This window comes from Eptesicus fuscus, chromosome 24 (assembly GCF_027574615.1).
Source record: "Eptesicus fuscus isolate TK198812 chromosome 24, DD_ASM_mEF_20220401, whole genome shotgun sequence".
In the NCBI taxonomy this organism is placed as follows: domain Eukaryota; kingdom Metazoa; phylum Chordata; class Mammalia; order Chiroptera; family Vespertilionidae; genus Eptesicus; species Eptesicus fuscus.
Window position 1 is genome coordinate 168,207 of NC_072496.1, and position 27,610 is coordinate 195,816.

At 62.2% G+C, this 27,610-nt stretch overlaps 1 protein-coding gene across 1 annotated transcript; it reads right to left on the bottom strand.

Annotated features, from left to right (window-relative positions):
* Window positions 1–1,683: 1,683 nt before the first annotated feature.
* PPFIA4 (PTPRF interacting protein alpha 4) lies at window positions 1,684–27,555 on the bottom strand. The gene is made up of 28 exons (XM_028136943.2): window positions 27,085–27,555; window positions 26,139–26,240; window positions 25,664–25,828; window positions 25,340–25,414; window positions 25,042–25,131; window positions 24,334–24,525; window positions 23,896–24,042; window positions 23,541–23,675; window positions 21,849–21,932; window positions 21,515–21,646; window positions 21,216–21,278; window positions 20,514–20,605; window positions 19,270–19,366; window positions 17,862–18,070; window positions 16,260–16,500; window positions 15,848–15,883; window positions 15,588–15,721; window positions 15,211–15,377; window positions 13,455–13,545; window positions 12,955–13,036; window positions 12,355–12,555; window positions 11,710–11,772; window positions 9,908–10,083; window positions 7,998–8,095; window positions 7,611–7,786; window positions 4,839–4,907; window positions 3,942–4,083; window positions 1,684–3,552 (listed from the first exon to the last, which is right to left on the bottom strand). The coding sequence occupies exons 1-28, from the start codon at window positions 27,316–27,318 to the stop codon at window positions 3,503–3,505; spliced, it is 3,543 nt and encodes a 1,180-aa protein (XP_027992744.2). The 5' UTR covers window positions 27,319–27,555; the 3' UTR covers window positions 1,684–3,502.
* Window positions 27,556–27,610: the final 55 nt, after the last annotated feature.

Here is a 27,610-nt window from a genome sequence, read left to right on the forward strand (position 1 = left end):
TGGCACCCTCTAATTCATGACACCGTGCACTCACTACCACCCCGCCAGGTCCTCCAATGAACTGAGCCCAGGCCTGGCGCTCAGCCCACACCCCGGGCGGGGGTGCAGCTTGGATTTGAGGGTTTCCCTCCCTAATCCCTGCCTCTCCTCTGGTGTGGCATCACCAGGAGCCCGTAGGGACGTGAGAGATGATGGAATCCCACTGCACCCTGCCGTCGTCCATCATCCGGGCAGAGGGGACTGTGGCCTGGCCTGCAGCCCAGAGGAGGGATTCAGCAGTGGGGGAAGCAAATGGGGGCCCCCCAAGAACCACTACGGGAAGGGAAGCTGGGGCTGCTGCTTTTCAGTCTGGCTTCCTGAGGGGAACAAGGACTGGACACCTGACACGAGGGTCAACTGGGGAGGCATCAGGAGCTAGAATTTCCATGGACCATGAACATCCACTAAAAACTTTATTAATTCCAACTGCTTCAGGCTGTTTGTCTGATTTATTGCAAATTATAAGTTTCAGAATCATGACAGAAGTCAGGACTCTGCGTGTGGTCCCCTCCAGCCCCGACTCAGTTCTCTGGGGCCCTTAAGGGGGGACCCCAGTGGCTGAGAAGGTGCTGGTGCCCGAGGGCTCAGCCCTCCAGACTTGCTCCTGAAGACAGGGCCCCACATGCAGCCCCCCCGGGTGTGCCCAGAAACTCTGCATTAGAAAAAGGCGGAGGAGGCAGGCAGGCTCAGGCCCTGGGCGAGGGCGAGGGCAAGGCCTGGTGGGAAACACAGGCTGGGCCAACCACATGGGGGTTTCCCTCTGCCTTTGTATCTGGTGTGGCCTCTCGCCCTCGGGAAGGGTGCAGGGAACACCTGGGTCCCTCCCTGACTCACTGGCCTTGGACAGGAGGGCTGCTCAGGCCCATTGCCTCTGCCCAGCACCCTCCAGGCTCCTGGGGACACTGCCCACTGCCTTCAGGTGCCCCCTGGCTGGGCTGGGGCTGGCCAAGGGCCTCTGTCTCTGTTCAGGAGCTGGGGCTCTGGGGTTGCTGGATACATTTTTAGTTTATTCCTCTTTAGTTATCATGTCATTTGGGAGCTGAGGTTCATATATATACGCTGGTGAGGAGGAGCCGTCCTCAGCAATGGTGACCAGGGTTGGCAGCTCCCGCCGTGCCGGGTGTGGTCACGGCCTGCCTTGCTTCCCACACGGAGGACGCAGCTGGGACTGCACAGTGACGGCCGCGCTGCCAGCCTCACGCTGGTCGCGAAGCCCAGGGACTTTCCACATTAACAAGAGCGCAGCCTTCACCATTACATTCCCCAGAAGGATGAATGAATAATGAGGGCAGTTCTTTAGGGAAATTAGCTTAAGTCCCAGTCTCCGGTGGAAGCACCTACAATAAATCAAACTGGGTTAATCAAACGTCTCGGAATAAGACTTTGGGGAATCAGGCTGGAAGGAGATCATGGCTGGCAAGAGGTATGGCAGCAGGCAGGCTGCCCCTCCCTCCCACCCCCCGGCACAAGCAGCCCAAACCACCCTCTCAGGCCCGGGGTTTGTACGAGCAGAAGCTACCGCCCACCAGCTCTCTGCCGAGCTGCTTCCCCGAGCACAGCCTGGGCTTGGAGGATGCGAACATGGCAGATGAGCTCCAGGTTAGAAGAGGCCAGAGCCATGTTTAAGTTGTCGTAAAACCAGGTTGTTTATTGGTAGGACACGCACACGCACACGCATAGGCACCCCCCAGGCACCCCCCTCCCAATGCACTGAGCTGGCACAGCGCTGAGCAGGGACCTGGCAGGAAGCTGTGAGGGCTCAGGCCTCGTGACTGCAAATACACTGACTGAGCAACAGCCTCCTCTGATCAGCAGACAGCAGCCTCGTCACCCACCGGTCTCTCCCCCATCACCTCCCTACACACTGCACGATGCCCTGAAGGACCCAGGGCCCACCAGCTGCTGCCTTATGACACAACCACGTGGAGGATGAAGTGGAGGACGGCTGCGGCCGCGCCCACGTACCCGCTTATCGGGTCCCCTGACCGTCACATGGCCTTGTAGTCCCCACTCCACCAACCGGGGCCTGGGGTTTCTCCACGACCTGCACATCCATCACCCAAGCACAGGGGCTTTCTCTCCCCGCCCATCATCTCCACAGTGGCTGATGCCGGGGGCGGGCAGGGCATGAGGGGAGCCCCACCCCCCCAGCATGGGGACCTCACCTCTGAGACGTCGCCAAGTGCTGAGCCTGGCACTGCCCCACTAGCACAGCCTCCTGCAGAACCAGGTCCAGCTGCTCAGCACCTGCTGGGAGTGTGGCCACACACCTGCCTCTGCTCTCGCTTGGATGGAGCCGGGTTCCACCCACATCCTGAACGTGGGTCCCCGGCACTTCCCTGCACTGTGTTGGGTGAGGAAGAGCATTTCCTGGGAATGACATGCTGCTGGGGAACGCTGCCCGCTTGGTAGAAACTTCTGGAGGAGGCAGGCCCTGCACACCCAGGGAGCCCTGAGCAAGGGGTGGAAGGATGGCCTTCACCCACATTCGATGACCTGGGCCTGGGCCCGACTCACTTAGGGGGGAGCCTCACGTTCTTCCCAGGAGAGAAGGGGAGGCAGCCTCAGCATCCCTTCTCCCCAAACCGGAGGCTGAGGCAGTGCATACTCACTCCACCGCCGCCCACGCTATGGGGCTGGGGTTCCTGCAGGGGGCCGAGGGGCTGAGGGGCCGAGGGGCCGAGGGGCCGAGGGGCAGGGTGCAGAGCAGGGCTGGCAGGGCCTGGGGTGATCTCTGTCCTGCCCAGAGCTAAGGCCACAGGTCCCGACGTCCCGCGCCCTTCCCCTGCCCCCCAGCAGCTCTACCCCACCCTGGACGGGAGGCATCCCTCTGCCCTTGAGGTGAGGCCACCACAGCCCTCTGGTCTCCTCCACTGACCAGCCCGCGCCTCACTGAATGGGGGCTGTTTCCACACCTGGACCCTTGGCCCAAAGCTCAGGGGCCCATTTCTCCCAGATTCTTCTCAAATGCACACGCGGGATTCAGCTTAGGCCAGGCCTGGGACCTCCTCCCCAGCCTCACCCAGGACAGGCCTGCTGCCGCCCAGCCCCGCAGGGGGTCCTGGAGCAGAAGCCATGGAAGTCAGGCCACTGGGCACAGCCAGGACAGGGACAGGGACCAGAGGCAGAGAGCCCACGTGCAGTCTGAGGTGCCCTTTTCTTGGCAAGGTCGCCTGGCCCGGGTCGGTGCCCTGGTCTCCCCTGGAGGTCGGAGTCCAGGCCAGGCCAGGACCAGGCGGGAGGGGGAGTCACACCACCCGGGGCTGCATGACTCCAGGAGGCCCAGCCACAGCAGACGACAAAGGACACGCGGGGCCTGGGGTGGTGGACGGCCCAGGGGTGGGCGCGAATATTCTGAGATCCAGGGCGGCTGGAGAGTCGCTGAAGAGCCTGGGAGCCTGGGAGGAAGGGGTCGAGCAGGTGGGGTCCAGTGGCCGAGCCTGTGGCGCCCTGGGGGCCGTGGCTAGTCCCGGAAGGCAGAGAGCATGTGTCCGTAGAGATAGTGGGAGTGCGCTGAGAGAGAGGGGGGCGTTAGCGGTAGACAGTGGCCTCGAGCGGAGGCCGGGTGGCAGGGACCCCCAGCAAGCAGAGCACCAGGCCAGATGCAGCAGAGCGCGGGCCAGCCGGGTGGGCGAGGAGGGCGCGAAGGCCGTGCGGCTGGGCTGGCCCACTTACCCCGAGCCACGGGCACAGGGCCAGACCGGAGGGAGGGTCAGCAGGTGTAGGTCCGCACCGTGGAGGTCTCCGGTCTCTGCGCCCCGGCCGGCCCGGCTGGGAGAGGCGGCAGCCAAGAACACACAGGGCGGCTGTTAGTATGAGCGCTTGCGCTGGGGCGGCCAGGCCACGGCCACAGCGGGTGGGTCAGTGCAGCCTCAGGCAGCCAGGCGGCCAGCGTCACTCACCTTCAGGCGTGATCTTCTTAGGCGGGGCCGGTGGAGGCTGCAGGGACCCCAGCGGGGACACGCCGAGCACGCCTGCGGAGAGGTCCCGCGGCCGGAAGCGCTTCCTCCAGGAGGGCGCGCGGCGGAACACCTTGTCCTCCCCCTGCAGGGGACACAGTGGGATGCACCTCCCTCCCACCTGGGCGCTTGGCTGGCTCCCTGATGGAAACTCTCTGGGAGGGGAGGCCTCTGGTGGGATCTGTCCATCACGCAGGTGGACTGTCTCCCTGCGCACCCGTCATCTCACCTGGGCTTGGGACCCCCCAGGACCCCCAGGCTTTCTCCTGTCATCATGGGGCGCGCTCACCAGGCAGCCCCCACCCAGGAGGGACCCCTGAGGGGCACTGGGGAGATCAGATCCCTGAGAGTGGTGTCTGGCAGTCTACCTCCTTGCCTGGAACCCACACACATGTACTGCACATATGTGTGTATGTGCCTGCGTGTGTAACAAACTCCAGGGTACCCCATGCAGTTGGTGCTGGCGGCCCTCATGGGTCCTATCTGCTGAGGCCCCGCGGTCACACCACAAGGCGGGCTCAGCCCCCCTGGGAAGGAAGCTCTAGGACGTCCGGCAGTGTGAGCAGGGGTCTCAGGGCCTCGGGGTGGGGGACGTGCTCACAGAGCAGACGGAGTGAAGATGGAGAAGCCACACTTAAGGGGTCTGGGGTCTTCTGTAACTCGCTTGGAGCCAAGGAGCTAAGGCAGACCTGACCGGCAAGGGCACGCGAGGCCAGGGACAGGAACGTGAGGGGGGTGGGCTGTGTCCTCAGGAAACGGGGGTGGGGGTGTCAGGTGTCTCGATGGGCACTATGAGCCAACAATGACAAACCCCAAGGCCCCATTCACGGCGGCACTCACATCATCCAGCTTCCGGTCGGTGCCCAAGGCCAAGAGGTTGTTGAACTCTCTCTCCATCGCCTGGCGTGCCTGGCGTCCACGGGAAGAGAGGGAGAGGCAGGAGGGGCTGCGGTTAGCCAGCTCTGTGCCCGGTCTGTCACCTGTTTCTAGGGGTCCACGTCCACGTCCACTTAACCCTCCGACTGACCTGCCCCTTCACGCAAACCTCAGGGCCCTCTCACAAGTCAGCTGTGACCCGGGCTCCTTCCTACAGGGCCAATTAGGAAACTGTGACTTTTAAAAAAGCAGGTCACAGAACACCCAGAAGGCAGGCCTCATCTACAGGGGGGACCCCACATTTTGTATCAAGTGAACATCATGCCTTCCTGGGCAGGATGAATGAGCAGCAGCGGCCCTGGGGAACAGGATGTAGCAGATCTAGGGAAAGGGCCACGGCTCGCGACGCCACAGCAAAAGCTCCACCTGGAGACAGCTCAGTCGTTGGCTGGTGGCTCGGGCTGCATGGGGCACAGAGGTCCTCTCACAAGACCCGGGAGTTTAACTCGGGAGATTTGAGAAATGCCAGAAATAAGCAAGTTTTCAAAAATGCCACCAGATATTAGCAACCATTTTTAAGGAAGGATTCCTACTGGGTCGAATCTGACCTCCCCAACAGCTAAGCCGTGAAGGCGTCAGGAGAGTGAGGAGGACTGGACCCTGTTCCTGTTCACAAAGCCTGCTGACACGGAGACAGGAAATGGAGACGGAGAACTTGGCCCATTTCTGGGTGAAAACAGTCCCCATGTTGCTCCATAGAGACCGTCCTTCTCGATCCTGGGAACACCCTTTTCTGAGTGGCCGGGAGGGAGAGGGAGTGCGTCCCGTACCCGGTGGCACTCTTGCGGGCAGTGGCGGGAGGACCCACTCCGACTGGAGACACCCAGGCTGAGGGGAGGGAGTCAGACCAGGTTGGAGGAGGACAAACAGGAAAGCCGCATCTGGGGACATCCAGGCGCTCCTCAGAGAACGCGGGGTCTGCTCTCCACTGTGACTGCAGAGCCCGGTGGACACACTGGCCCCGTGTTGCCAGCACCCCCAAAAGGCCACCCCGAATTCCGAGACTGCAGAGCCGACCCTCACACCAGCCAGAACCCATCTACTCCCAGAATAGCTCGCGTGGTGGGGCTCTGGGGCTGAATTTCAAGAGACCCGACAGCTGCATGCAGTCCAGACAGCGGCTAAAGTGATCAGGGCAGAGGCAGCCTCTGAGGAGAGGCTGAAGGACCTGAGTCACAGAGACAGAGGCGAGGCCAGGGCGCCACCACCAGAGCCGCGGCACCCAGAGCTGTGGCACCCAGAGCTGCGGCACCCAGAGCTGCGGCACCACCAGAGCTGCGGCACCCAGAGCTGTGGCACCCAGAGCTGCAGCACCCAGAGCTGTGGCACCCCCCGAGCTGCGGCACCCCCAGAGCTGCGGCACCCAGAGCTGCGGCACCACCAGAGCTGCGGCACCCAGAGCTGCGGCACCCAGAGCTGCGGCACCCAGAGCTGCGGCACCCAGAGCTGCGGCACCCAGAGCTGTGGCACCCAGAGCTGCGGCACCACCAGAGCTGCGGCACCCAGAGCTGCGGCACCCAGAGCTGCGGCACCCAGAGCTGCGGCACCCAGAGCTGAGGCACCCAGAGCTGCGGCACCCAGAGCTGAGGCACCCAGAGCTGTGGCACCCAGAGCTGTGGCACCCAGAGCTGCGGCACCACCAGAGCTGCGGCACCCAGAGCTGAGGCACCCAGAGCTGCGGCACCCAGAGCTGAGGCACCCAGAGCTGCGGCACCCAGAGCTGAGGCACCCAGAGCTGTGGCACCCAGAGCTGTGGCACCCAGAGATGCGGCACCCCCAGAGCTGCGGCACCCAGAGCTGCGGCACCCAGAGCTGCGGCACCACCAGAGCTGCGGCACCCAGAGCTGCGGCACCCCCAGAGCTGCGGCACCCCCAGAGCTGCGGCACCCAGAGCTGCGGCACCCAGAGCTGCGGCACCACCAGAGCTGTGGCACCCAGAGCTGCGGCACCCAGAGCTGCGGCACCCAGAGCTGCGGCACCCAGAGCTGCGGCACCCAGAGCTGCGGCACCACCAGAGCTGCGGCACCCAGAGCTGCGGCACCCAGAGCTGCGGCACCCAGAGCTGCGGCACCCCCAGAGCTGCGGCACCCAGAGCTGCGGCACCCAGAGCTGCGGCACCCCCAGAGCTGCGGCACCCAGAGCTGCGGCACCCCCAGAGCTGCGGCACCCCCAGAGCTGTGGCACCCAGAGCTGCGGCACCCAGAGCTGCGGCACCCAGAGCTGCGGCACCACCAGAGCTGCGGCACCACCAGAGCGGAGAGCTGGCGCGTGTGAGCACCTTCACACCTTCCACACCCGAGGCTGGGAAGAGGCTCCCTCCCTGGGTGCCGCTCGTTCAGGACAAATACGAGGAGGAAGCCTTTCACAGAGGCAGCACTTCCACCTCCACCCTCACCCCGCTGCCCACAGGCCGGTGCACAGGCCGGACACGAACAGCTCAGAGACGTCAGCATATTCTCGGAAGGCGGTCCCAGGACAGTGACATGTCATTTACATGTCATTCACGAGTATCCCTGGCCAGGCGGGGGCACAGGCAGGCAGGAGGGGGCGGTGCCTGTGGACTAACACGGTGCCCCGGGGGCCTGTGATACACAGGGACACCTGGAGGGACAGGTCCCAGAACCCTCCACGCCCCTCAGTGACCGAGTGGGGGCCCCTGACGCCAGTGCCGCCCACCTGGGTGTTCTGTGTGGGGATCTGCAGGACCAGGGCCAGCGTGTTGTGGTCGAAGTTCTCGTCCAGGGCCAGCAGGGCGCCGTGCACGCCGCTCTCCTGCAGGTTCCCTGCGTAGTCCCGAAGCCCAATGGACTGGACCCAGTGGACCACCTGCTCGTTGGTCCAGACCAGCACATCTGGAGGCAGGAAAAAAGCAGAAGGACCCGGGTCCAGAGGCTTCCAGGGAAGAGGGGAACCCCCAGACCAGAGCCCCAGCCTTCCCTGCCCTTGGCTCCACCCCATCTCCCTCCTCCGCCCTGAGCCCCCTCTCCTTCCCTCTCAGCTTTGGGGTGAGGCCCCTGCACCCAGGCGCCCGCACCTGAGTGGAGGCCCCAGTGGCCCGCTCACCCCTGATCTCGTGCTGGCTCTCCTCCCGCCTCCTCTCCAGCTCCTTCCGGTCGTAATTGAGCCTCTTCAGACACATGATGCCGTACTGCAGGCTGCTTCTGCAGGCACACAGCCCACCCAGCCTCAGGGCCACACCCCTGCCCAGCTGCCCACGTCCTCCAGCACAGAGCCCCAGACGCTCTGCTCCACCTGCACGCGACCCAGCAAGGCCACCTCCCTCTCTGGTCCCCTGTCCTCCCTCAGCCTGGTCGGGCCTCACAATGAAGGAAGTTCTCTGCATGGAAGCAGCATGGCCCTCCCTCCCCAGGACTGAGTGACCACCACCAGAGCTGCGGTGGTGCCCACCAGTCATAGGGAAAGATACCCTTTTGCATTCCCATTTCACCCGGCTCCTCACAAAAGCCTATGGATGCTGCCGGGTCCTCCCGCACGTCTGAGCTCACTGACACCCTGCCTCGTGCCACAGGCCTCGGGCCTTTGCACTGGCTGCACTGCTGCCGGGAGCACGTGCAGTCTGCTGCCTATGGCTTGGCTGAAATGCCGCCATGCCCACCTGACTAATCGACCATCACCACCCAGCCCACCCCCAGCCTCCTTGCCCAGGTCTAATTTTTCCGACCACTCCATACCAGTTAGCACGGAAGCTCCCTCCTGGACCTCAACCCCCTGGGCATCATAAATGCTTCCCGAGAAGAGTAGTTCACAGAAAGGACCGGAAGCACTCACGCTGCAGCAGGTGCACACAGCACTCGCTCCATCACAACGAACCCGCGGAGAACCAGAGCCGGGGGTGAGATGGGACCCCAGAGGCCATCGCTCCGAGCGCCCGCCTAATGCAGGAGGCAGCACCCCTGTGCTAGCCCTCTGGGGACGGAGAGCTCACTACCTCCCGGGGCAGCTCGTTCCACCTCGGGCCGCAGGCCGCGGCTGCTCCTCCTAAAGAGCGGCCCTGACGCGTGTGGCCTCTGGTGCATCGCCTGCGAAGCTGAGGAGCAGAGGAGAAACTCCCGACCAAACCCCCGTCTCCGCACCATGGGGCCACTGCTTGGCGACATTGGCTTATGCAGACTGCGCCCTCCTCGGCCCCCTGCTGCCCCAGCCTTTTCTGCCCAGAAATCACCTCACAGCTCAGACACCCCTCCCAGGAACTAGCGATGTGGGCAGTCTGAGCTGGTGTCAGCAGGGACTTCCTCAAACCACTTCCAGCCCTGCTCTCCCAGCCCAGTGCCGCTGGGGGCCCAGCAGGCGCTGACTGCAAATGGGCGAGTGGGCTGCGGGGCCTGAGGGGCTGCGGGGGCTGGTGGGAGCCCACGCTACAATGTGACGACAGATAAGAGCTTTCAATTTTTGAGGAGCCAGACATCCAAAATTTTGTGTAAAATTTCCTAGTGCTTAAAAACTAGCAACTAAATTCATAATTTTAAAAATACCATGTGGGCCACACAAAACACATCTGTGGTCCAGGTCCCGCCCACGGGCTGCCAATTTGGGACCTCCAACAGCAGACACCTCTGAACAGAAGATGCTTTCAGCAAAGAGGGGAGGACTGGGGGACACCCTGCAGAAGAGATCGTGGGTTCAGAGCTGGAAGCTCGGGTTGGGGACACGGGCCGGGCAAGGGCCCAGGAGCCTGTCCTCCAGCACGGAAGGGGTCAGTCCCCACCCTGCACACGGGGTCCAGGCGCGTCATCTCGGGCTGAACAGAACCCAGCCAGCCAGGGGCGAGACCGCATCAGCCCTGGGAGAAACCTCCAGGAGGGGAGTTAGAGAAACGACCTTGGTCTTCAGGGGTCAAGGGGAGAGAATGCAGCTTCCGCAAGAAGGAGCTGTTGCCACCCAGAAGGGCCACAGGAAGAGACTGGAGACGGAGCCCAGCGCTGGGCCCGTCGGGAGGCCGCCCGCCTGCTCACCGGTGGAAGCTGTCCACCATCTTCAGGTGCACCCGCAGGTCCTTCTTGGTCAGGTGGTCCAGCATGCGTGCGTCCACCAGGCACTCCATGAAGTAGCTGCGGTACTGGGGCAGCCCCAGGCTGGGCAGCCACTCGTTCCCGATCCACTCGTGGCTCATGTCCCCATAGGCCAGGGTCTGGGAGGAAGGCAGGGCCAGGCTGCGGCCGCCCACAGCAGCGCTGTGAGCATTAGCTCGTTCCCCAGGGGCGGGGCGGGGGGGGGAGGTGGGGGTTTTCAATGGGGCTTTTTAGGTCCCGAAATGATGGCTCCATCGGGGACAAAGCCTCTGCACTGAGGACACAGCAGCTCCCAGGCAGGAGCGTCGGGCTGTGGGGCTGCTGCCTCGAGTCTCAGCCTCACCCCTGCTGACGGCTGCAGGGCAGAGGGTGCCAGAGCCCAGGAAACCGGGAGGGTCTGCTCCTCCCCACCCCACGCCCCGGAGGGGACCACTGAGCTTTGTGTCCCTTGCTCGAAGAAAGGTTTAACGGTTTTTACAATCACCAAGTTTGGTTTCTCTAAGACAGCGATATTCAACCTTTTTCATCTCATGGCACACATAAGCTAATTACTAAAATTCTGTGACACACAAAAAGCATTGTATTTTTGGCAGATCTGACAAAAATGGGTGTGATTTTGACTCATGCATGGTGTTGTGCTGGCTGCTGTCATTTCCATTGGGAAAGCTGAGGAGGGCGGTCCGGGCCCTGACTGAGGGCCGGGCAGGGCCTGCCTAACCTCGGGGCACAGCAGCCCACAGTCGTGCTCCAAGCACGCACCACAGCTCTGCTTTCAGTCCTAGGGCTCAGCACCCCGGCCCTCGGACAGGCTGACATCTGCCCTGACCCGCTTTCCTGTGCGGACGGCCGTGCTCGCAGCCCCACCGTCGTCCACACTCGCCCGGCTCGCTGTCCACAGGTGTGGTTGTGTTTGCTGCCTGTCTCCCCTAGAATGCGAGCCCGAGAGGGCAGTTTGTTCACTCCTGTGTCCAGAGCCTGGAATGTTTGCTCACCAAGTGAACGAACGAGAGGCCTTTGCTCAGCTCACAGGCCCCGAGAGGGCGGGGGAGGAACAGGATGCTTCCAACCCACACCTCATCATTCCTGAAGGGAGCCCACGGGGAGGGTGTGTGGGGCACCAGCAGGCACAGCCCTCAGGGCTCCTCTCCTGACAACCTGAGAAGCCAGGACAGTAGCTAAAGGGGAACGAGGAGGGAGGTCCCCACAGGTGCCTGGACCCCGCGTCCGGCCGGGGGTCTTACCTGAGCCCAGCTGCCCTCCTCACTGTCCTAGCAGGAACGTGCAGCGTGAGGGGAAATGGCCAAGTCAAGAACCTGGCGGCAAGCACCCAGGCCCCATCGAGAGGGAGCCAGCACCCAGGGCTGGGTGGGTGAGCAAGGAACGTGTTGGCGAGGTTGAGAGAGCAGGAGGCAGGTGTGGGTGCCATGCTTTTGGTAAGAGGGCAGCAAGGCCCTTCATCCTTGCACAGGGCTCAGCGCCAGGCAGGACCCCAGGTCTAGGCCCACAGCAGCGCCAAGCTCTCTTCACTCCCACCCCCCACCCCCGGCCTGGTCCCAGCTGTGACCGTGGAATGGACTCCGCCCCCCACCCCCACCCAACCGCTCTGTCTCACTCCTTCCCCACCAACCCTCCACCTGAGAACAAACTCAGTCACACGTCAGGGCTAATCTCACACTCGGCCAACTTCCCACAACCTTCCCCCCTTGGAGCCACCAGCCCTAACCCCAGGCCCAGCGCCGACTCACTGTATTAGTGGATGTTGCCAGAGTTTCCATCTCTTCATGGGTGACCCAGACGTTCCCGGAGGACTGCAGAGAGAGAGAGGAAACCTAGCGGGTCCTGCAGCGGGTCCCCAGGGGTCCTCCAAGGACAAGGACAAAGCTCCCTCCCCGAGTCCTCCCACAGCCTGGCCCCAGCTCCGCTCACTGTCCAGCTCTGTGTCCCCTTGCTGAGCACAGAGCCTGGCACTGGGACGTGTCCCCAGCGCCGCCTCAGTGAGTGAGCGTGAACGCTGCAGCTGTGGACAAGAGCTGCCCCCAGCCACAGGGAGGGCCCACGGAGAGGCTGGAGGCCCGAGACAGAATTCACAGACCCCACTCCCTCAGCCACCGCCATCTGACCACACAGAACCCCGAGTGCCGGCTGGAGCTGCGGCCTGGAGATCCGGGACTATTGGCAGAGTCATGTGGGAGACGGAGCCCCTGGTGGTATGTGGGAGGCAGGAACTGGACCTGCTGGGACCCCAGAATCAACATCACCCCCTGCAGACCAGGTGGAGCCCCATGTGGGGATGGCAGACACAGCTACCATCTCTCCAAAGACCCCTGGGAGGCTTGGCAGAGCTACTCCAGGGCCTCAGAAAGGGTCTTGGGGAGGGAGAGGCCACTCACAGTCCTGGAGGTGGGCGGGGCAGAGGGGCTGGTCAGCGACACCATCTCCTGGATGGCCAGCCGCAGCTTCAGCCGGTGCAGGGCGTTGCTGATGCCGATCTCCCGCTGGATCTCCGTGTCCGACAGGGCCGACATGATGGCCCCACTCTTGACATTGGCCCGGCAGGCCGCCACGTACCAGGCCGGCATCCCCACCCAGAGCTGCACACACGGGCCCGGGGTCACTCAGCCCCTCTCCAAGAGCTGGGCAACCCCCAGGCAAGGCCAGGCCCAGCCACGGTCTCAGAAGAGCAGACGTGGAGAGGACCATCATCAAACGCGTCTCCCTTCACAGTGGAAACTCTGGGCCTCGGGGAGGAAGGGGCTCCCAGCTCTGCCCGGGGACCAGCTCCCGGGGTGGCCACAGTAGTCAACGCCTGTGGGCCCTATGGCTCAGCGGTGCCTGCCACCCTTCGCCATCAAGGTAACCGCTGTGTGCTGATGGGCATGGGGGTGGGCAAGTCTAGGTCCCATGTGCACTGGGCAGGGGAGAAGCGTGCTGCGAAAGTTCTGCCCAGGAGTCCCCCACCCAGACCCTGAGTGGACCCTCTGCCTAGGTACCTCTAGCCAGGAGACCACGGTAGGGCCGTCCCACTGGGCAAAGGGCAGTCCCTTTCGGCGGGCGTCTTCAAGCAGCTGGTGCCTTGCAGGGAGAGGAGCAGACTCAGCAGTCCTTCCTGTCCCACCCCAGGCTGAGTCCAGGAACACGGCTGTGCCCCGTGCTGGGCTCCCCTGCTCACCCCCCACCCAGCTGCCCCCCTGCTCTGTGCCTGAAGCAGTGTGACTCCAAGACACGAGCAGGAACGCCCTCCAACCTGAGGGCGAGAGCTCTCACTGTGCACACGGCCCGACCACGACCATGTCGGTCTCCTCTGCCAGGGCCACCTAACCGCCAGTGCCCAGCCCCTGCGTGACCCCACACACCAGGCCAGGTTGGTTCAGAAAGGGCCTCCTGGGCTCTGACCACCTGAGCTCAGTCCCGTGCAGCCCAGGGGACGGGCATTGGGTGGCAGCCAGGGGACGGGCAGGGGGTGGCAGCCATCCTGGACGGTGGTGCTTACTTCTTTTTCAGCCGCCGGTCCCGCTCTGCCTGGGTCCCCAGCTTGGCAGGCACCAGGGGCTCCTGCAGACCGAGCTCGGAGTCTGTCAGATCTAGAAGGGAAGTAATGGCAGGTCAGCCAGACCCTCTGCTGGTCCCCCCTGGCGGGTCCAGGACTGGGGAGCAGACCAGCAGGAAGCTCCTCAGTGCATAAAACCCAGGGCCTGACGGGACCACCCACCATTCCAGGAGCCTCCACTCAGGTCCCTGCACCCAGACTGCCCCAGCCCAGACAGTGCCCCCTGAGCGTTGGCCCTGCGGGTATTTTCCAATGAGATGGAGCCACATTGTGCGACACTAACAGCAGCAGAATCCTAACCAGAACTTGTCCCTCCTCCAAACCAAGCTGCAAAGGATACCCGGAGAACCAGACACGATGGGCCACGAGGCTCAGAGAGAATTCTCCTGGCCCAGGTCGGACTGGGGAGACGCCTCTCTCAGGGTGCCCTCTGGTGCCAAAGCCACCAAGGGAGCAAGTACAAGTCTGTCCTCTCCACCCACGGCCTCCTGAGTGAAGGCCATCACCCAGGGCGCATGCAGGGCAGCACCTGCGGGCACAGAGGGCAGCGGGTGAGGCTGGTCCAGAAGTCGGAGGCGCTGCCCTAGGTTCCGGGAGGAGCACAGGAAATGAGGCTTCACACAGGAGCCTCCTGCACTGATCAGACTCAGCCGGGCCCTGGCGAGGCTCCCACCGAGGAGAGGGCTCCCCCCTCCCAGTCCTCCTAGCTCGGCTGGGTTCTGACTCACACCTTCCCAGTGCAAGAAGGCATAATTAGGCAATTATGCATTGGGCTCAAAGGTTCCTTTTTTCACTGATCATGCAGGTTCCCCTTCATGAAATTGGTTAATGCTGTCCCTGCCCTGTGGGCTTCTAAACCTCTTCAGCTGATTCTGCAAGGCCCTTATGAGCTAACCCCAGCCCAGGGTCCAGGCCCACCTCCCCTCTCCCCACCTTCCCACCCACTCAGACTCAGCTGCATACAGGACTCTCACACGCACGTCTTTGCCTTTCTCAGACCCCCTTCCCCTCCTACTTCGCCTCTGGATTCAGCCCAGGTGTTGCCAGCAGAGCAAGCCGCTCCCATGGCCCCCACTGCACCAAGGCCGAGGCCCGAGCTCCTGGAGCACCTTGGGCATCTCCCTGTCATCACACTGTCTTGGAATTTTCTTTTCATTCGAGCTCCTTGCAGGGAGGGACTTAACACTGAGCCTGTGTCCAGTTACCCAACAAGTGTCTGCTACACAAAGGACTGAGGAGATGCAGGGAAGAGAGCTGACACGGTTGTGTGCCTACCACCTGCCAGGCGTGCACTAGGGCTTCACATCATCACACAGGTGGTGCAGTGCCCGCTGCCAGGCTCCTACTCGAACAGGCATAGCAAATGTGGGCCCCGGAGGCCAGACGGACCAGAAGTTCTAACCACACTGCCTCTCCTGAAGGTCCTGAGCACAGAGCATCAGAACCCTCACTGGACGACCCCTCACAGGCCCAGCCTTCACTCCATACAGGAACCTCTTCACAACGGCGGCCTGACCCTGGGTGGGAGCCCCCGGGGTGACGGGCAGCCGCCTGCTGGGGAACAACAGGCTAACAGAAACCCCGTCGGGCTGGGGTCCCTGCGGGCAGCAGCAGCAGAAGCCAGGCCCACACCCAGCACCCTCCTGCCGCCGGCCCTCTATTTGAACTTGGACGCGTTTGCTAGGAAGGGGGCAGAGACCGTGGCCCACAGCTCCATCGCGGCTCAGCTGGGTCAGCCTGCCTTTCTCCTTTTTCCCAAACAGGCGGCCGATGGACGACTTGATGCCTTTGCGCTTGGCGCCCTTGTGCAAGGAGTCCTGGCTGCTGCTGCTGCTGCTGGGGTTGCTGCCCTGCTCCTCCACGGCACTGAGGGCGGCACAGAAGGGAGAAGAGTGCCCTTAACGTGCAGCGGGGGGTGGGGTCAGACCTCAGAAGAACTGCAGGCAGGTAGGGCTGGGGGTGAGGGGGCGATCAGAGCAGGTGACAAGGGAGAGGGTGTTTCAGAGAAGTGAGATGTTGAGACAGCTGGACGGGTGTGATGGCCTTGGGGATGGACAGCTGGGAGGGCTCCCCTACCTCTTGCCTTCCTCCTGGCTCAGGGCTGGGTGGCCGAGCTTCTCAAGCCGCAGCGTCCTGGGTGAGGAAGGAGGAGAAGTCTCACATTTTATGGTGGCTTTATCCTCTCGGTTCTGTTCCCGAGACACTGGTGACTGAACAGACAGTGAAGCCATCAGGGGATAGAGGGAGAGATCTGGCCGCAGGAGCGCAGCGCGGAGGCCCGGGGCCTGGGAGAAGCCAGAGAACCGACCACAGGACCTGCCTCAGGCCCCACTCACCTGCAGCTTCCTCCGGTGCTTCCGCAAGTCACTGGGCTGGAAGAGAGAGCAGCGTGAGCTCACTCACCTCTGGGGGCCTGCAAGTCCACCCACGGGGAGCCCACGGCTCAGAGGGGGAGGGGAGGGGAGGGGAGGAGTCAGGACCTCGCACAGGTCTGCAGAGACATCGCAGCCGCAGCCCAGCCGAGAACAGCTGCCCAGAACAATAAGCCAGGGCCCTCTGCGAGGAGAGGGCTGGGCAGCGGTGAGCTTCCTGAGCCCGTGCTCCTCCAGGGAGAGGTGTGTCCAGAACAGGACGTGCTCGTGGCGGGACGTGTGGGGTGCGCACATCACGGGAAGAGGGGGAGCCCTGCCAGCCCCAAGGCTGAGCCCAGCAATGACAAGGCTGCGCCTCTACTGTCCCAAGACTCACCAGGGTCATGACCCCCATCCGGTCCAGGTCCTGAGCAGCACTGCGGGAGGCACACTTAGGTGCGGAGCGGCCACTGAATGCAGGGGACCCACTGGCCAGGGACAGGGCAGTCAGAGAGGTGGGGATGGGGCCCCGCCTGTGTGGCTGGGTCAGATTGAGGGCCTCCATGCTGCCGCTCGTCACTCGCGTCTCAATCTCCTCCGCGCGGAGCTCCGTGGACTCTTTCTCCTCCTGGATCATCCTGGAGGCGCAGACCAGCATCAGCCCCAGCATCAGGCCACCAGCCCTGGCATCGGCCCCGGGATCAGCCCCAGAGGGCCACCAGGAGGCAGATATTCCTGGCCTTGCCCGGCACTTCCCACTGCAGCTTAGAAAGATTTTTCTCTTTCCTGTGAGCTGAACTATGTCACAAAACCCCCCAGTTTCACAAAAGCAGTTGCTGGGAACGGAGGCCATTGAGTCAGCAGAATACAAACCACCCTGGACGTCTGAATTCTCAACCTGACTACCGACAGGGGAACTGCGAGTCAGGCACTTGGCTCTCTGGCCTCAGTTTCCCAATGTGAGGAGTGGTCACGTCCCAAACACTGGGCCTTTCACTGTGCTGGCCCGGTCACAGGAAAACGAGAATGATGGGGGCGGGGGCGCTCAGAGAGACGCTGCCACGCGCTGTGCAGCAGTCACACACGTGCTGATGGAAAGGTGCCCCCTCAGGAAGAGGACTTGCTCTGCTATAGAGAGTGTCTCCCCAACGTTAGGGGGGTTCAAGGTCTGACTGTTGTAGAACGGCTGCGACAGGAACGGCAGTTCCCTTCAATGTTTTAGCTGGTAGACTAGAAGCTGGCAGTCCCATGTCAGCGTGTGTGTGTGTGTGTGTGTGTGTGTGTGTGTGTGTGTGATGTTAACTGGCCTGTGACAGCCACAGTGTGGGCGCCCCTGACCCAGAGGCCCTCTGCGGCCCTGAAAAGCTGATGTCTGGCTCGGCTCTCCCTTGTCATTGGTCATAACATTAACAAACGCCCTCGGCAGCAGGCCAAGTGCCCACCTGGGTCACTTTCTGTTGAGGCCTCGTGGGGGCGGGTAGACCCCAGTCTGAATCCTGGCTCTGCCCCTCCCTGTGCTGCTTTAGGCAAATCAGTTGGTCTCTGGTTTCTGACCCTTTTCTGTAAAGTGGAGACGATGCCGTCGCCCCCAGAGATGGTGGTGAGACTGCAACAGCCTTGGTGGGTGGGAGCTGCACCCTGGTGTTCATTGCAGACGCCGCGGAGGCACAGCCAGCCCCGCAGGTCAGTCTGAGGTCAGTGCTGGGCCACAGCCTCAGGCTCCCTAGACCAGGCGTCCTCAAACTACGGCCCGCGGGCCACATGCAGGTGTTTTTGCCGTTTTGTTTTTTTACTTCAAAATAAGATATGTGTAGTGTGCATAGGAATTTGTTCATAGTTTTTTTTAAACTATAGTCCGGCCCTCCAACGGTCTGAGGGACAGTGAACTGGCCCCCTGTTTAAAAAGTTTGAGGACCTTTGCCCTAGACAGTGGCGCTCTCGGGAGCACCTGTGAGAGACACCAGCAAACTGCACACTTTCTCCTGCGGGCGGCCCTTACCTGATCTCCTCATTGATAGCGTCCAGCTGCTCCTGCAGCATCATGGCCAGGGTCTGAGCATCAGAGTGGCCGCTGGGGGAGACAACATCCACGGAGCCCACCAGACCCCCTGGCCTGTCCTCATCCACGTCGGAGATCTCAGGGTCACTGTCGAAGGCAGGGGCGGCCGTGGGGGCCAGCACGCCGGGCAGTGGAGACCGCTCCCAGTCCTGAGCAAAGGAGGAGGGAAGAGGAGGAGCAATTGTTCACCCCACCCAGAGCAGCTGCAGTGCCATCTCCCGGCGGCTTGTTAGAGCCTCAGGCCCCACCCCAGACCTGGGGGTGCAGAACCTGCATTTTAACAAGAGCCCTGGCTGATCCCTTTGCACATCGAGTCTAAGGAATCCTACTGGACTGTCAAGGGGCCCGACGGCAACGTGCTTCGCGGGGATTCCAGAGGCAGAGATGCTCCAGCCCACACTGGCTGTGCAGCACTGAGGAGTCGTTTCACCGCCCTGTGCCTCAGTGTGCTCCTCTGTGAAATGGGGTATTCGCAGGACCTCTGTGCCATAGGCAGTTGTGAGGACTACAGTGCTCAGCAGTGTCTGGCACAAAGTAAGCACTAACAAAGGGTGCCGAGCCCCAGGGTGTCTCGGGTCCCAGTTTGCACACAGCAGGACCCTCTGGCCAACCCCGAGAAGAGGAAGCTTCTCCGAAATCATGCTGTGAACCTCTCTGGTGGACAGAGGCCCTAAGAGAGGGCACAGCACCGAGCTAGGACAGCCAGAGAGCAGGGAGAAAAGGCGTGGGGCCTGGGCAGCAGCCGTGTCATCAACAGGAAGAAGGGTGAGGGGAGAGAGAGAAAGAGGCGCCTTCGGACTGTGACTCCCCACCCGTCAGACGAGGAACTCCTTCCTCCTCTCCCTGCATGTGGTGCCCTGGAGCACGTGGGCGCCCCGGGCTCAGGACAGCAGGTCAACCATCCCGGGCCAGGCGGCAATCAGACGCCTAGCCTTCCTGCTCCTCCGAAGGTTCGGTGAGATCTCACAGCAGCATCTCAGGAAGCTCCAGGTGCCGTCCCAGGGCCGGCTAGCTACCCTGCCATCCCGCCATCTCCCCACAGACCACAGCATTGTTTCAGAACGTGTGCCAATTCCATTCTGCCCCCATCCCCACCCGAACACACGCCTGCACACCCAGGCACACGTGCACACGCTCCGGTGGGCCCCAGGGACCAGGAGGCTGGGGGAGCGCAGCTGTTGCAGCTGCCGAGGCCCCGTCCGTCCAGGGCTGCAGCTGTCACTGGCACGGGGTGGGGGGCAGGGGAGGATTTGTACCACACGCCAGCCAGCTGTGAAACTGGAGCCAGGCACGCGGCCGAAGTGACCCCACCTCCCAGGAGATGCCCCCCTCACCCTCCACCCCTCACCTTGGCAGACTCTTCCCGCAGGGAGAAGCGGCGACGCAGGCCCGGGGCTGCCGTGCTCAGGGAGAATCGCAGGTCCACCGCGCTGCCCGTGTGCGACCTTGCGTGGGGCAGGGAGAGGATGGGATGAGCCCAGCGCACACACACAGGCCCACAGAGTCCCGGGCTGAGAAGAGGAGTCTCTGCTCCCCTACAAGCAGCCCGTTCTGTGATGGGCCCAGAATGCCTACAGTCAAAGCCAAGGATTCCCAAGCCCTGAGGAAAGCAAGCATGGCAAGCGGTCTGGTGTCCTCTGGGCACGTCTTACTAATTCAGGGCCGGTCTTTCCTGAGCACCCTGCAGGAAGGGAGAGCCGGGGTGCCAACCACTGGCTCCGTCTCCTCCCTGCCCCCCCGCACCCACACAGTAACGCCTGCTGACCGTTGAAGATGCACCGAAGTCTTACCACTGACTCAGCACCCCTTTCCCTACCCCCAGCCCCACCCACCACACCACACACTTCCTTTCACCTCTCTGCAGAGAAACTGGTCCCACTGCCCACAGATCGCTATGGCCCCAAGGGTTCTGGGTAAAGGACGTTGTTGGGGAGGACACAGCCAGGCCTTCGAACCTTGATGGATTCACTCATTCAGTCTGTCCCTCACCTGCCTCTAGCAGAGGACGGGAGGCAGGGCTACGTTGCCTGCTTCACAAAATATGGAGATAAACCCAGGAGTTCCCCGCAGCAGGGGCCTGATTCCAGCACTAGGAGAGCCCCACCCCCGTCTCTTAAATGGTTTTGGGAAAGATGCACGACCGTATGAGGATTAGTAAGGGAGTTCCTGATGCCTCACTTCAATCTCTCCTGCTGCCTTTGTGCCCTGCCCTAGGCGGCCCTCAGCTCAAACAGCAATCCTGCAGATCCCTGAAGGTGGTGTCTCAAGAGAACTAGAGGGAACCAGACCCCCTCCATGGGTGGGCCGTGGGCCGTGGGCCGTGGGCCATGGGAGAGCACTAACTCGGCAGGCCCTCTCCAGGAAGCAGGAAGGATGGCCTGTGTCCACGGCCTGGGAGGTATCCCTGTGTGTGACCTGAGCACCCCTCCGAGGTCAGGGGCTCCCTTCTAAGCTGCCCAATGAGCTGGTGGCTTTGACCAAGCTCTCCAGGCCTCAGTGTCCCGCCCCGAGGTCCTAGGCAGTCTTCTGGTGGGAGGAAGTCTCCTCCTCGGGGTCCACCAGGACCCGACCCAGCCTCCCATGCTCCAGTACCTGGAGTGGATGCCATCCACCAACGGCCCCCCTCGACCCTTCAGCTGGTCCACCTCTTGGCGCAGCTTCTCAATCTCTTCAGACAGGCGGCCCTGTGCCAGGCAGACCCGGTGTGGGGTGGGGGCCAGGGAGGGACAGAGAGGGGAGAGAGGGACAAAGAGGATGGCAGAGTTGGGGAGAAGCAGCAGAAGGCACTGCAGAGTGCAAAGCCAGGGCCCATGCCACAGCTCACACCAAAGACTCGGTCCAAGTGAAGAGCGAACAGAAGGTGGCGGCAGGCGGGCAGGGCTGGGGCCAGGACAGGGGAAGGAAGGACCTTAGGAGCAGGCCTGAAACCCTCACCACATCTGGCTGACCCTCGAGCTGGGCAGCAGAGGCCCATGCCCTCGGACCTCACAGACACTGCCGAGGCAGGGACAGCGGCCGAGCCTCCTGGAACCCCTGCTCTGAGGCCTCAGCAAGCTGTTCTGCTGGGTCCTTCACTGGCCCTGGTCTCTGCCGCCTACTCTGTGCCCTATGCTGTGGCCTCAGGGTCTTCTTTACACGCAGGTGCAATGCACCTACTGTGCAGGTTCCCGGGAGGATCGGTGAGATAACCTGCACACGTCCAGCCAATGGGCTCCCTCTGTCCCGGGCACCAGAGCAGCTGTACCCAGCACAGCCCCGCCCTCCCCGGCTGGGCGGCGGGCGGGCAGCGGGTACCTTGTGGTGGTGCTGCTCCTCTATCTGCCGCTGGGAGCTCTCCAGCTCCTGCATCAGCGTGTTCTGGGGGAGAGCAGTCATGAGCCAGGACCCAAGGACTCCTTCCCCACCTGCCGGGACCTGGCCCTCGAGTCTGCCCTCTAGGGCGGCAGCTCCTCCCTTCTCCAGCCTCACTATGGGCAGGGCAGAGGTGCTCAAGCCCAGGCCAGCCTCCTCCCTGACTACCCTCTCACATCCAACCCTGCCCCTCCGGCCTCTCCCCTCCAGCAGGCCCCGCCCCTCGGGCCTGGGGCACCCACCTTCTCCTCCAGTGCCGCCATGCGCTCCTTGAGATGCAGCTGCAGGCGCTCGTTGGACTCGCTGAGCAGCCGGTCCACAGTGTCTGACAGCCGCTTGTTGTGGTCCTCGTTCATCTTCTCCCGCTGGCGCACCTGCACACCAGCCCACTGCATGCCAGGCCACCCAGGGCCGTCCATGCTCACCTGTCCCATTCTCATTCTCTGTGAGCCCGTCTCCAACTCTCCCAACTGCCTCCTCCCGCCGCTCTGTGGCTGTCCCTGGCCAGGCCCTTCCCCAAGCCCGCTTCCTCCATGCCACCCACAGCCACCCTGGGGGCAGTTAGAGCGGCCTCACCCTCGCCAGCTCCTGGTTCTTCTCCTGCAGCTGGCCCTCCAGCTGCCGCAGGTGCTCCTCAATGTTGCCATGCCTTTCCTCAGCCTGCGGGCAGGGACAGGTCAGCACAGCCGGTGTCCGCCTCCTGTTCCCGTCACCTGCCTCCTCATCCTGGTGCCAAGTGGTCTCTGGGGATCGGGGCCTCAGGGGCCAACAGAGCCCAGCCCTCCCCCTGCCACCCTGGAGCAGAACAGCCTTAAAACTTCTTGTAGCTGCAGCACAAGAGACTGGAAATTCTCCACACACTTCGGGAGAAACTCCACTTGAAGGCATGAGCTGCCTCCAGAGAAACTGATCTGCCCTTAAGTACATGGACTCGAGCCAGACTGCCTGCGCTCAAGTCCTGGCTCCCTCTCTTCCCAGCTGTGTGACCCTGGGCCAGCTGCTGAACCTCTATATGCCTCAGTTTCCTCAAATGCACAATGTGGACAACAGCTCTGACGCCTACCACCTGCCAGGACTAAATGAGACAACAAATGCTAGCCATGGTTATGACCTGTGTGATCAACCAGTCCAGACTGAGTGTCTCCTGTTCTGTTCATGATCTCCAGAGATGGAGACCCCTTGTTTCTGCTGACAAGGTAGTCCAGACCATCCCTCACCTCACAGTCAGGACAACCCTCCTCCAAGCCCCTACCAGGACTCATGGGAAGAAAGGAATCCCTCTGTCAGTTCCAGGACATACTAGAGCTGCTGCTCAGCATCACACATCCTCTGGCACTCTCTACCCAGCCTTGATTCCCAGGGGCTGGGAAGTCCTTCAAGACCACCAAGTCCAACCCCATCATCATAGTGATGACATCATCACAGAGCCAATGGTGTCATCACAGACATGACATCATCATGGATATGATGACATCATCAAAGAGACGATGGTGTCAACTTAGAGATAACAACACTGGTGTCCAGTCAGGGAGGGAGGGACTTTTCCCTGGTCACAAGCCAGTCAGTGGCAGAAGCAGACTTGGCCCTGGGTCTACCGAGGTACACCAGACTGCAGGTTCCACCCACAGGGAAGAGGCCCGGCGTCTGATGCTTATGATACTGGCTTCCTTCTCTTCATGGGTGGGGGTTAGCCTCTGCCTGGTGGCAAAGCCTCCTAAATCCCTGATTAATCCACACATGTCTATGTCATGCCCTCCCCCAGCTCCTCTAGAGCCCAGTGTTCAGGCTGTACACCTCTTATGAATTATCATCCATAAAGTTAACTATCCACTCGTTAAAATCACTCTCCCTTTCTTCCTCCTAAGGCTGCAGCCTTCAAGCAACCAGCGTGGTCCCTAGATCCAGATGCTTCACCTTAATAAAGGTAGACAAGCATGGATTAAACTCCCACTCCCTTCAGGAACTACAGACTTGGACCCCATCTCCTCTCAGACCTCATCTTTCCAGAGGTGAAAGTCCTAATTTTCCACTCCAGACACAAACCAAAGGAAGTATTAACCCTGTGGTGTAAATGACCATTGAGATAATTTGCATGAGCACAGTCTCTTCTACTTCTCGGAGCACGTTCACGCCTTCGTGGGACTGTCCCATCCCATGGGGCAAAGAGGGCGAGGACCACTCCTCCAACCGACAGACACCGGGTGGGCTTCCTGCAGTCAAGAGTGGGAAGTGGCAGGGACATGGCGGACCCTGGGCTCGGCCACTCACCTTGGTGAGGGCTGCGATTCTCTGGGCCAGCTCGGCCTCCACCTCTGGCAGCGTCTCTGCCTTCCGCAGGGTCTGCTGCAGCTTCTGCTCTGCCACCTCCAGCAGCTCCTGCAGGTGCCGAGCCTTCTCCTCGCACTGGCGAGTGTGGCAGGGGGGACAGTCAGGAGGGAGCGCTGCAGCCCCCCAGCCTCAGCACAGCGCCAGGACAGGCCAGGAAGCAAGGAACGACCCTGGTTCTTGGCTGCCCAAGGCGACCTGCAGGACCCCAGGGGCCGCTGGGCCACCCAGGTAAGGTTCCTGCATGATGGAGACTCCCAGGCCCAGCACCCGCCCCCACCCCATCAGGAGCCGCTACCTGGCGGTGCAGGGACTCCTTATTGGCCAGCTCATTCTCCAGCTTGTCATTGAGGTCATGGATGGACGTGGCCTCACGCTGAGCAGCCAGGTAGCGCTTCTCCAGTGTGGTGATTCGCTCCTCCATGTCCTCCTTCTGGGCCAGAGCCTGGGCAGGGGCGGAGGGGCCCGAGGCAAGGTCATCGACTCCCCCTATGCCTCCCTGTCTGCACCTCCCACCAGTGCCTGGCGGTCTGTCTCTCTCCACACTGCCCTGCCCAGGGCTGACCTTACCTCATCCCTCCGCAGCTCCTGCCCTAACGGGACCCCACCAAGTGCTCAGTCTTACACTCCCCAGCACTCGCCTGGCCCCCCTTCACTCCTTAGGCATCCAGGCAGTTGCCCTCCTGAGCGCTGAACGCTGCACCCAGCACGCTGGGGCAGGCCAGGCCTTGCTCACCTCCCGCAGGTCCCGCTGATGCCTGCTGCTCAGCTCCTCCGACTTGATCAGATCCCGACGGGCAGTGCCCAGGTCCTCCTCCAGTTCAGCCACAGCTGCTGTCAGAGTGACCAGCCGCTCCCGGGCCTGGCTCAGCTCAAAGTTCTGCTTCTCCAGCAGCTCCTGCAGCTCCTGCAGCCGGCCCTCATCATCCTCCAGGGACAGCGAGCCATCAGTCCACCATTGGTGCCCAAGACATCCTACTCCCCTGTGCCACCCAAGCAGGTCGGAGGAGGGACAGCTCTGAGCACACCTCAGTCCACCTGCCTCCTCCGGGCCCAGGACCTCACGGCAGACAATGACCTGACACCTGCTCTCCTGTGTGTCTCCTGAAAAGCAATGCTTTCTAGTGTGACTCCTTTCTCGGCGTCTTATAACCTAGAGAGGGGCCTGACTGAAGACCAGGCTCAGAGACAGCATCTTTCCTGACGGAAGCTGACACAGGCAGATGGGCCCTGACTGTTCAGGTGGACAAACACCTTATGTGCCTGGCAGTGGGCACGACAACAAAACTCTATAGATTTCTCTGCAGATGGGGTGTGGGAAGAGAAGAGAAGGGATATTGGAAGAAGCCCTGAATTTAACTTGAGCAGTTGCTCCACTGAACAGGTCAGGGCCCCTCCTGTCTGGGGGAAGACATGCCCCTGCTATGCGGCTCCCATGACCCACCTTCCACAGGCGTTTCAGTCCCAGCTCCACAGCCCCCTCCTCTTCCGCCGCTCCATCCCGGACCCCTGCTCCCTGCTGCAGGGCAGACAGCTGTAGGGCACAGCCCCAGCACAGTGAGTCAGAGACAAGAGAACCTCTTCCCTGCTCCAGACCCTTCTGGGTCCCCTGCCTCCCTTCGGCCAGCAGTCTCCAGCCAAGACAGCGAGACAGCAGTGAGCATCCACAGGAAGCCGATGGGCAAAGGGTGAGCCAGCCTTGGCTTCCAGCTCAAGTACATGGAGGGTGAGCAGGCGCTTACCTGCTGGTGGGCACCTGCCAGCTGCTCCTCCAAGGTGGTGACTCGCTCCAGGGCCGCCCGGAGCCGCTCTCGCACCTGCCCAAGGTAAGAAGGTGGAGGGATGGAGGAAGAAACAAAGACCCCACTGGATGCAGGCTGGGGAGCCTGGGCTTGGCTGACCACTGTGGTGTGAGGCAGAGAGGCCCTGCCAAGAGCAAGCTTCCAGAGGGAACCTAAGCGGAGCCCCTGACATTGGGCAGCGGAGGAGGGAGCCTGCTATGAAGCTGGCAGGTGGGGTGGGGAAAGGGGGTGCAGGAATGACAGAGAAGGGTGCGCCAGGGCTACCTTCTCATCCAGGGCCTTGTGGTGCTCGAACAGCGACTTGAGGGCCTTCAGCACCTCCACCTCACTGGAGACCCCTGAGGGTGACTGGGCCTGCCGCTTCACCACCGTCATCCGCAGCGATCGCTCGTGGCGGGACACCAGGCACTCCAGGTGTTCCAGAAGCAGCTGGCAGCAAGAGGGAGACGAGAGGAGGCATGAGCATGGGGTAAGGTTATAGGAGGGCCCACGTAATCACGGTACACATGAGTACAGCATGTGCGCCGTTAACATGTTCAAATACTTCCGTGTTCATAAGCAACTGCTGTCCCAACCAAATTCCACCTCATGCCAGCTGCTCTGGCCTCCCCGCCTGGGACCCCAGGTGAAAGCCCAGCACTGATGGTGGAATACTCTATCTCCCAGACATAAGGCAGGGATGTGCCTAGGCTGGCCAAGGGGTCCACCCCTCACACACAGGCCAGGTCACCCCACTTACCCTCGTGTTGTTCCGTTCTGCTTTCAGCTCCGATATCTCTTCCTCCCGCTCTAGAAGCTGCTCCCGACACATGCTTAGCTCCCGGGTTAAGGTGGCAAATTCCTGAAAAGCCCACAGCTCCTCAGTGCATGGGACCCCCGCGGAGCCTGAGAAGCCATGGCCCTGGGCCCCTGCCCCTGGATTACTGCCTTTCTATCAAGGCCACGGCCAGGGGGTCCAGCATCTCACACCCTGGCAGGCCTGGCGCTGGGGCTGGTTCACTCCTCAGCTCCCACACTGTCAGGCACACTGTACCGACACAGGACTCGATGGCACGCCCCGGGGCACCGTGACACCATCCCCAAAGGACTGGTACTCCCCTCGCCTCCTCCGCTCATCGCTGCCTGGTTCCCCAGGCCTGGATGCCTCCCACCTGCCCCCAACCCTGGCCCACCTGACACAAAGCACAACATTAAACACAAACTTCTTTCCTGGTTTTCCAGTGTCTGTCTCAAGGACCCTTTCCATATCCTCTAAGGTCTGGTCAACCTGAGTCCCCTGCTGTCTACCTTTGCTCCATGGGCTCCCTACCCCCACCTCCCACCCCCACCCCCAGCCCACCACCCTGTCACCACCTGAGGAAATCACCTCCTCCTCAGACCTTCCAGGCCTCCCCACCTGCCACCTCCAAGAACAGGGTCTGGGGAGCAGCAGCCAGCCTGGGGTGCCACCTGCTGGCCACATGAGCTCACTGCAGCTGTCAACTATGGCTGGTTTTCTTCCCGCATCAAATTCCACCCGCTTCTCCAGAAGCTTGGAAGTGACAGGGAAGGGACTCTGCAGGGAGGTGAGGGGCAGTGGAGGCTCTGAGGGTTCCATCTGCTGATATGCAACTGAGATGCCCTGAGGACACTGGGCTCAACAGGGCTGGGGGAGGGAAGGGAGGCGTGCAGGGGTCAGGTCTTACCTGGGGGAGGGCGGAGTTCAGGTGGCGCTGCAGCTGGTCCCGCTCATGCAGGGCATCCTGGAGCCGGCCCTGCGTGGCCGCCAAGGTCTCCTGACTCTCGCGAAGGGACTCCAGCAGCTTCTCCCGCTCATCCAGCATGTTCACCATCAGCTGCTCAAAGTTGGCATCCGCATCAGCACCATGTGGGGGCCCCAGAGGGTCCCCCTCGTTGATTGTGGGCATCACCTCACACATGGTGGGGTGGGCAGGGCCTCAGCGTGGGGGACAGGGAAGGGATTCACAGGGCTGGCACCTCCAGGGGGACCCAGGGCAGGGGCCTCAGAGCGGGCAGTGCCAGGCGAGCAGACAGGTGGGCGGGGGCTCCTCCCATGGCATCAGTTGCTCTTGGTCTGAAAGGGGCCGGATGCCTGAGGCGCCCCTGTGAAGTGGAGCCCGAGGGCCTGGCTTGACCCCTCGGGGCTGGGGCTGGGGGCGCTGTGTTCCCAGGCAGGCAGGCAGCAGCCGAGCGTGGCCATGGCAGGCGGGA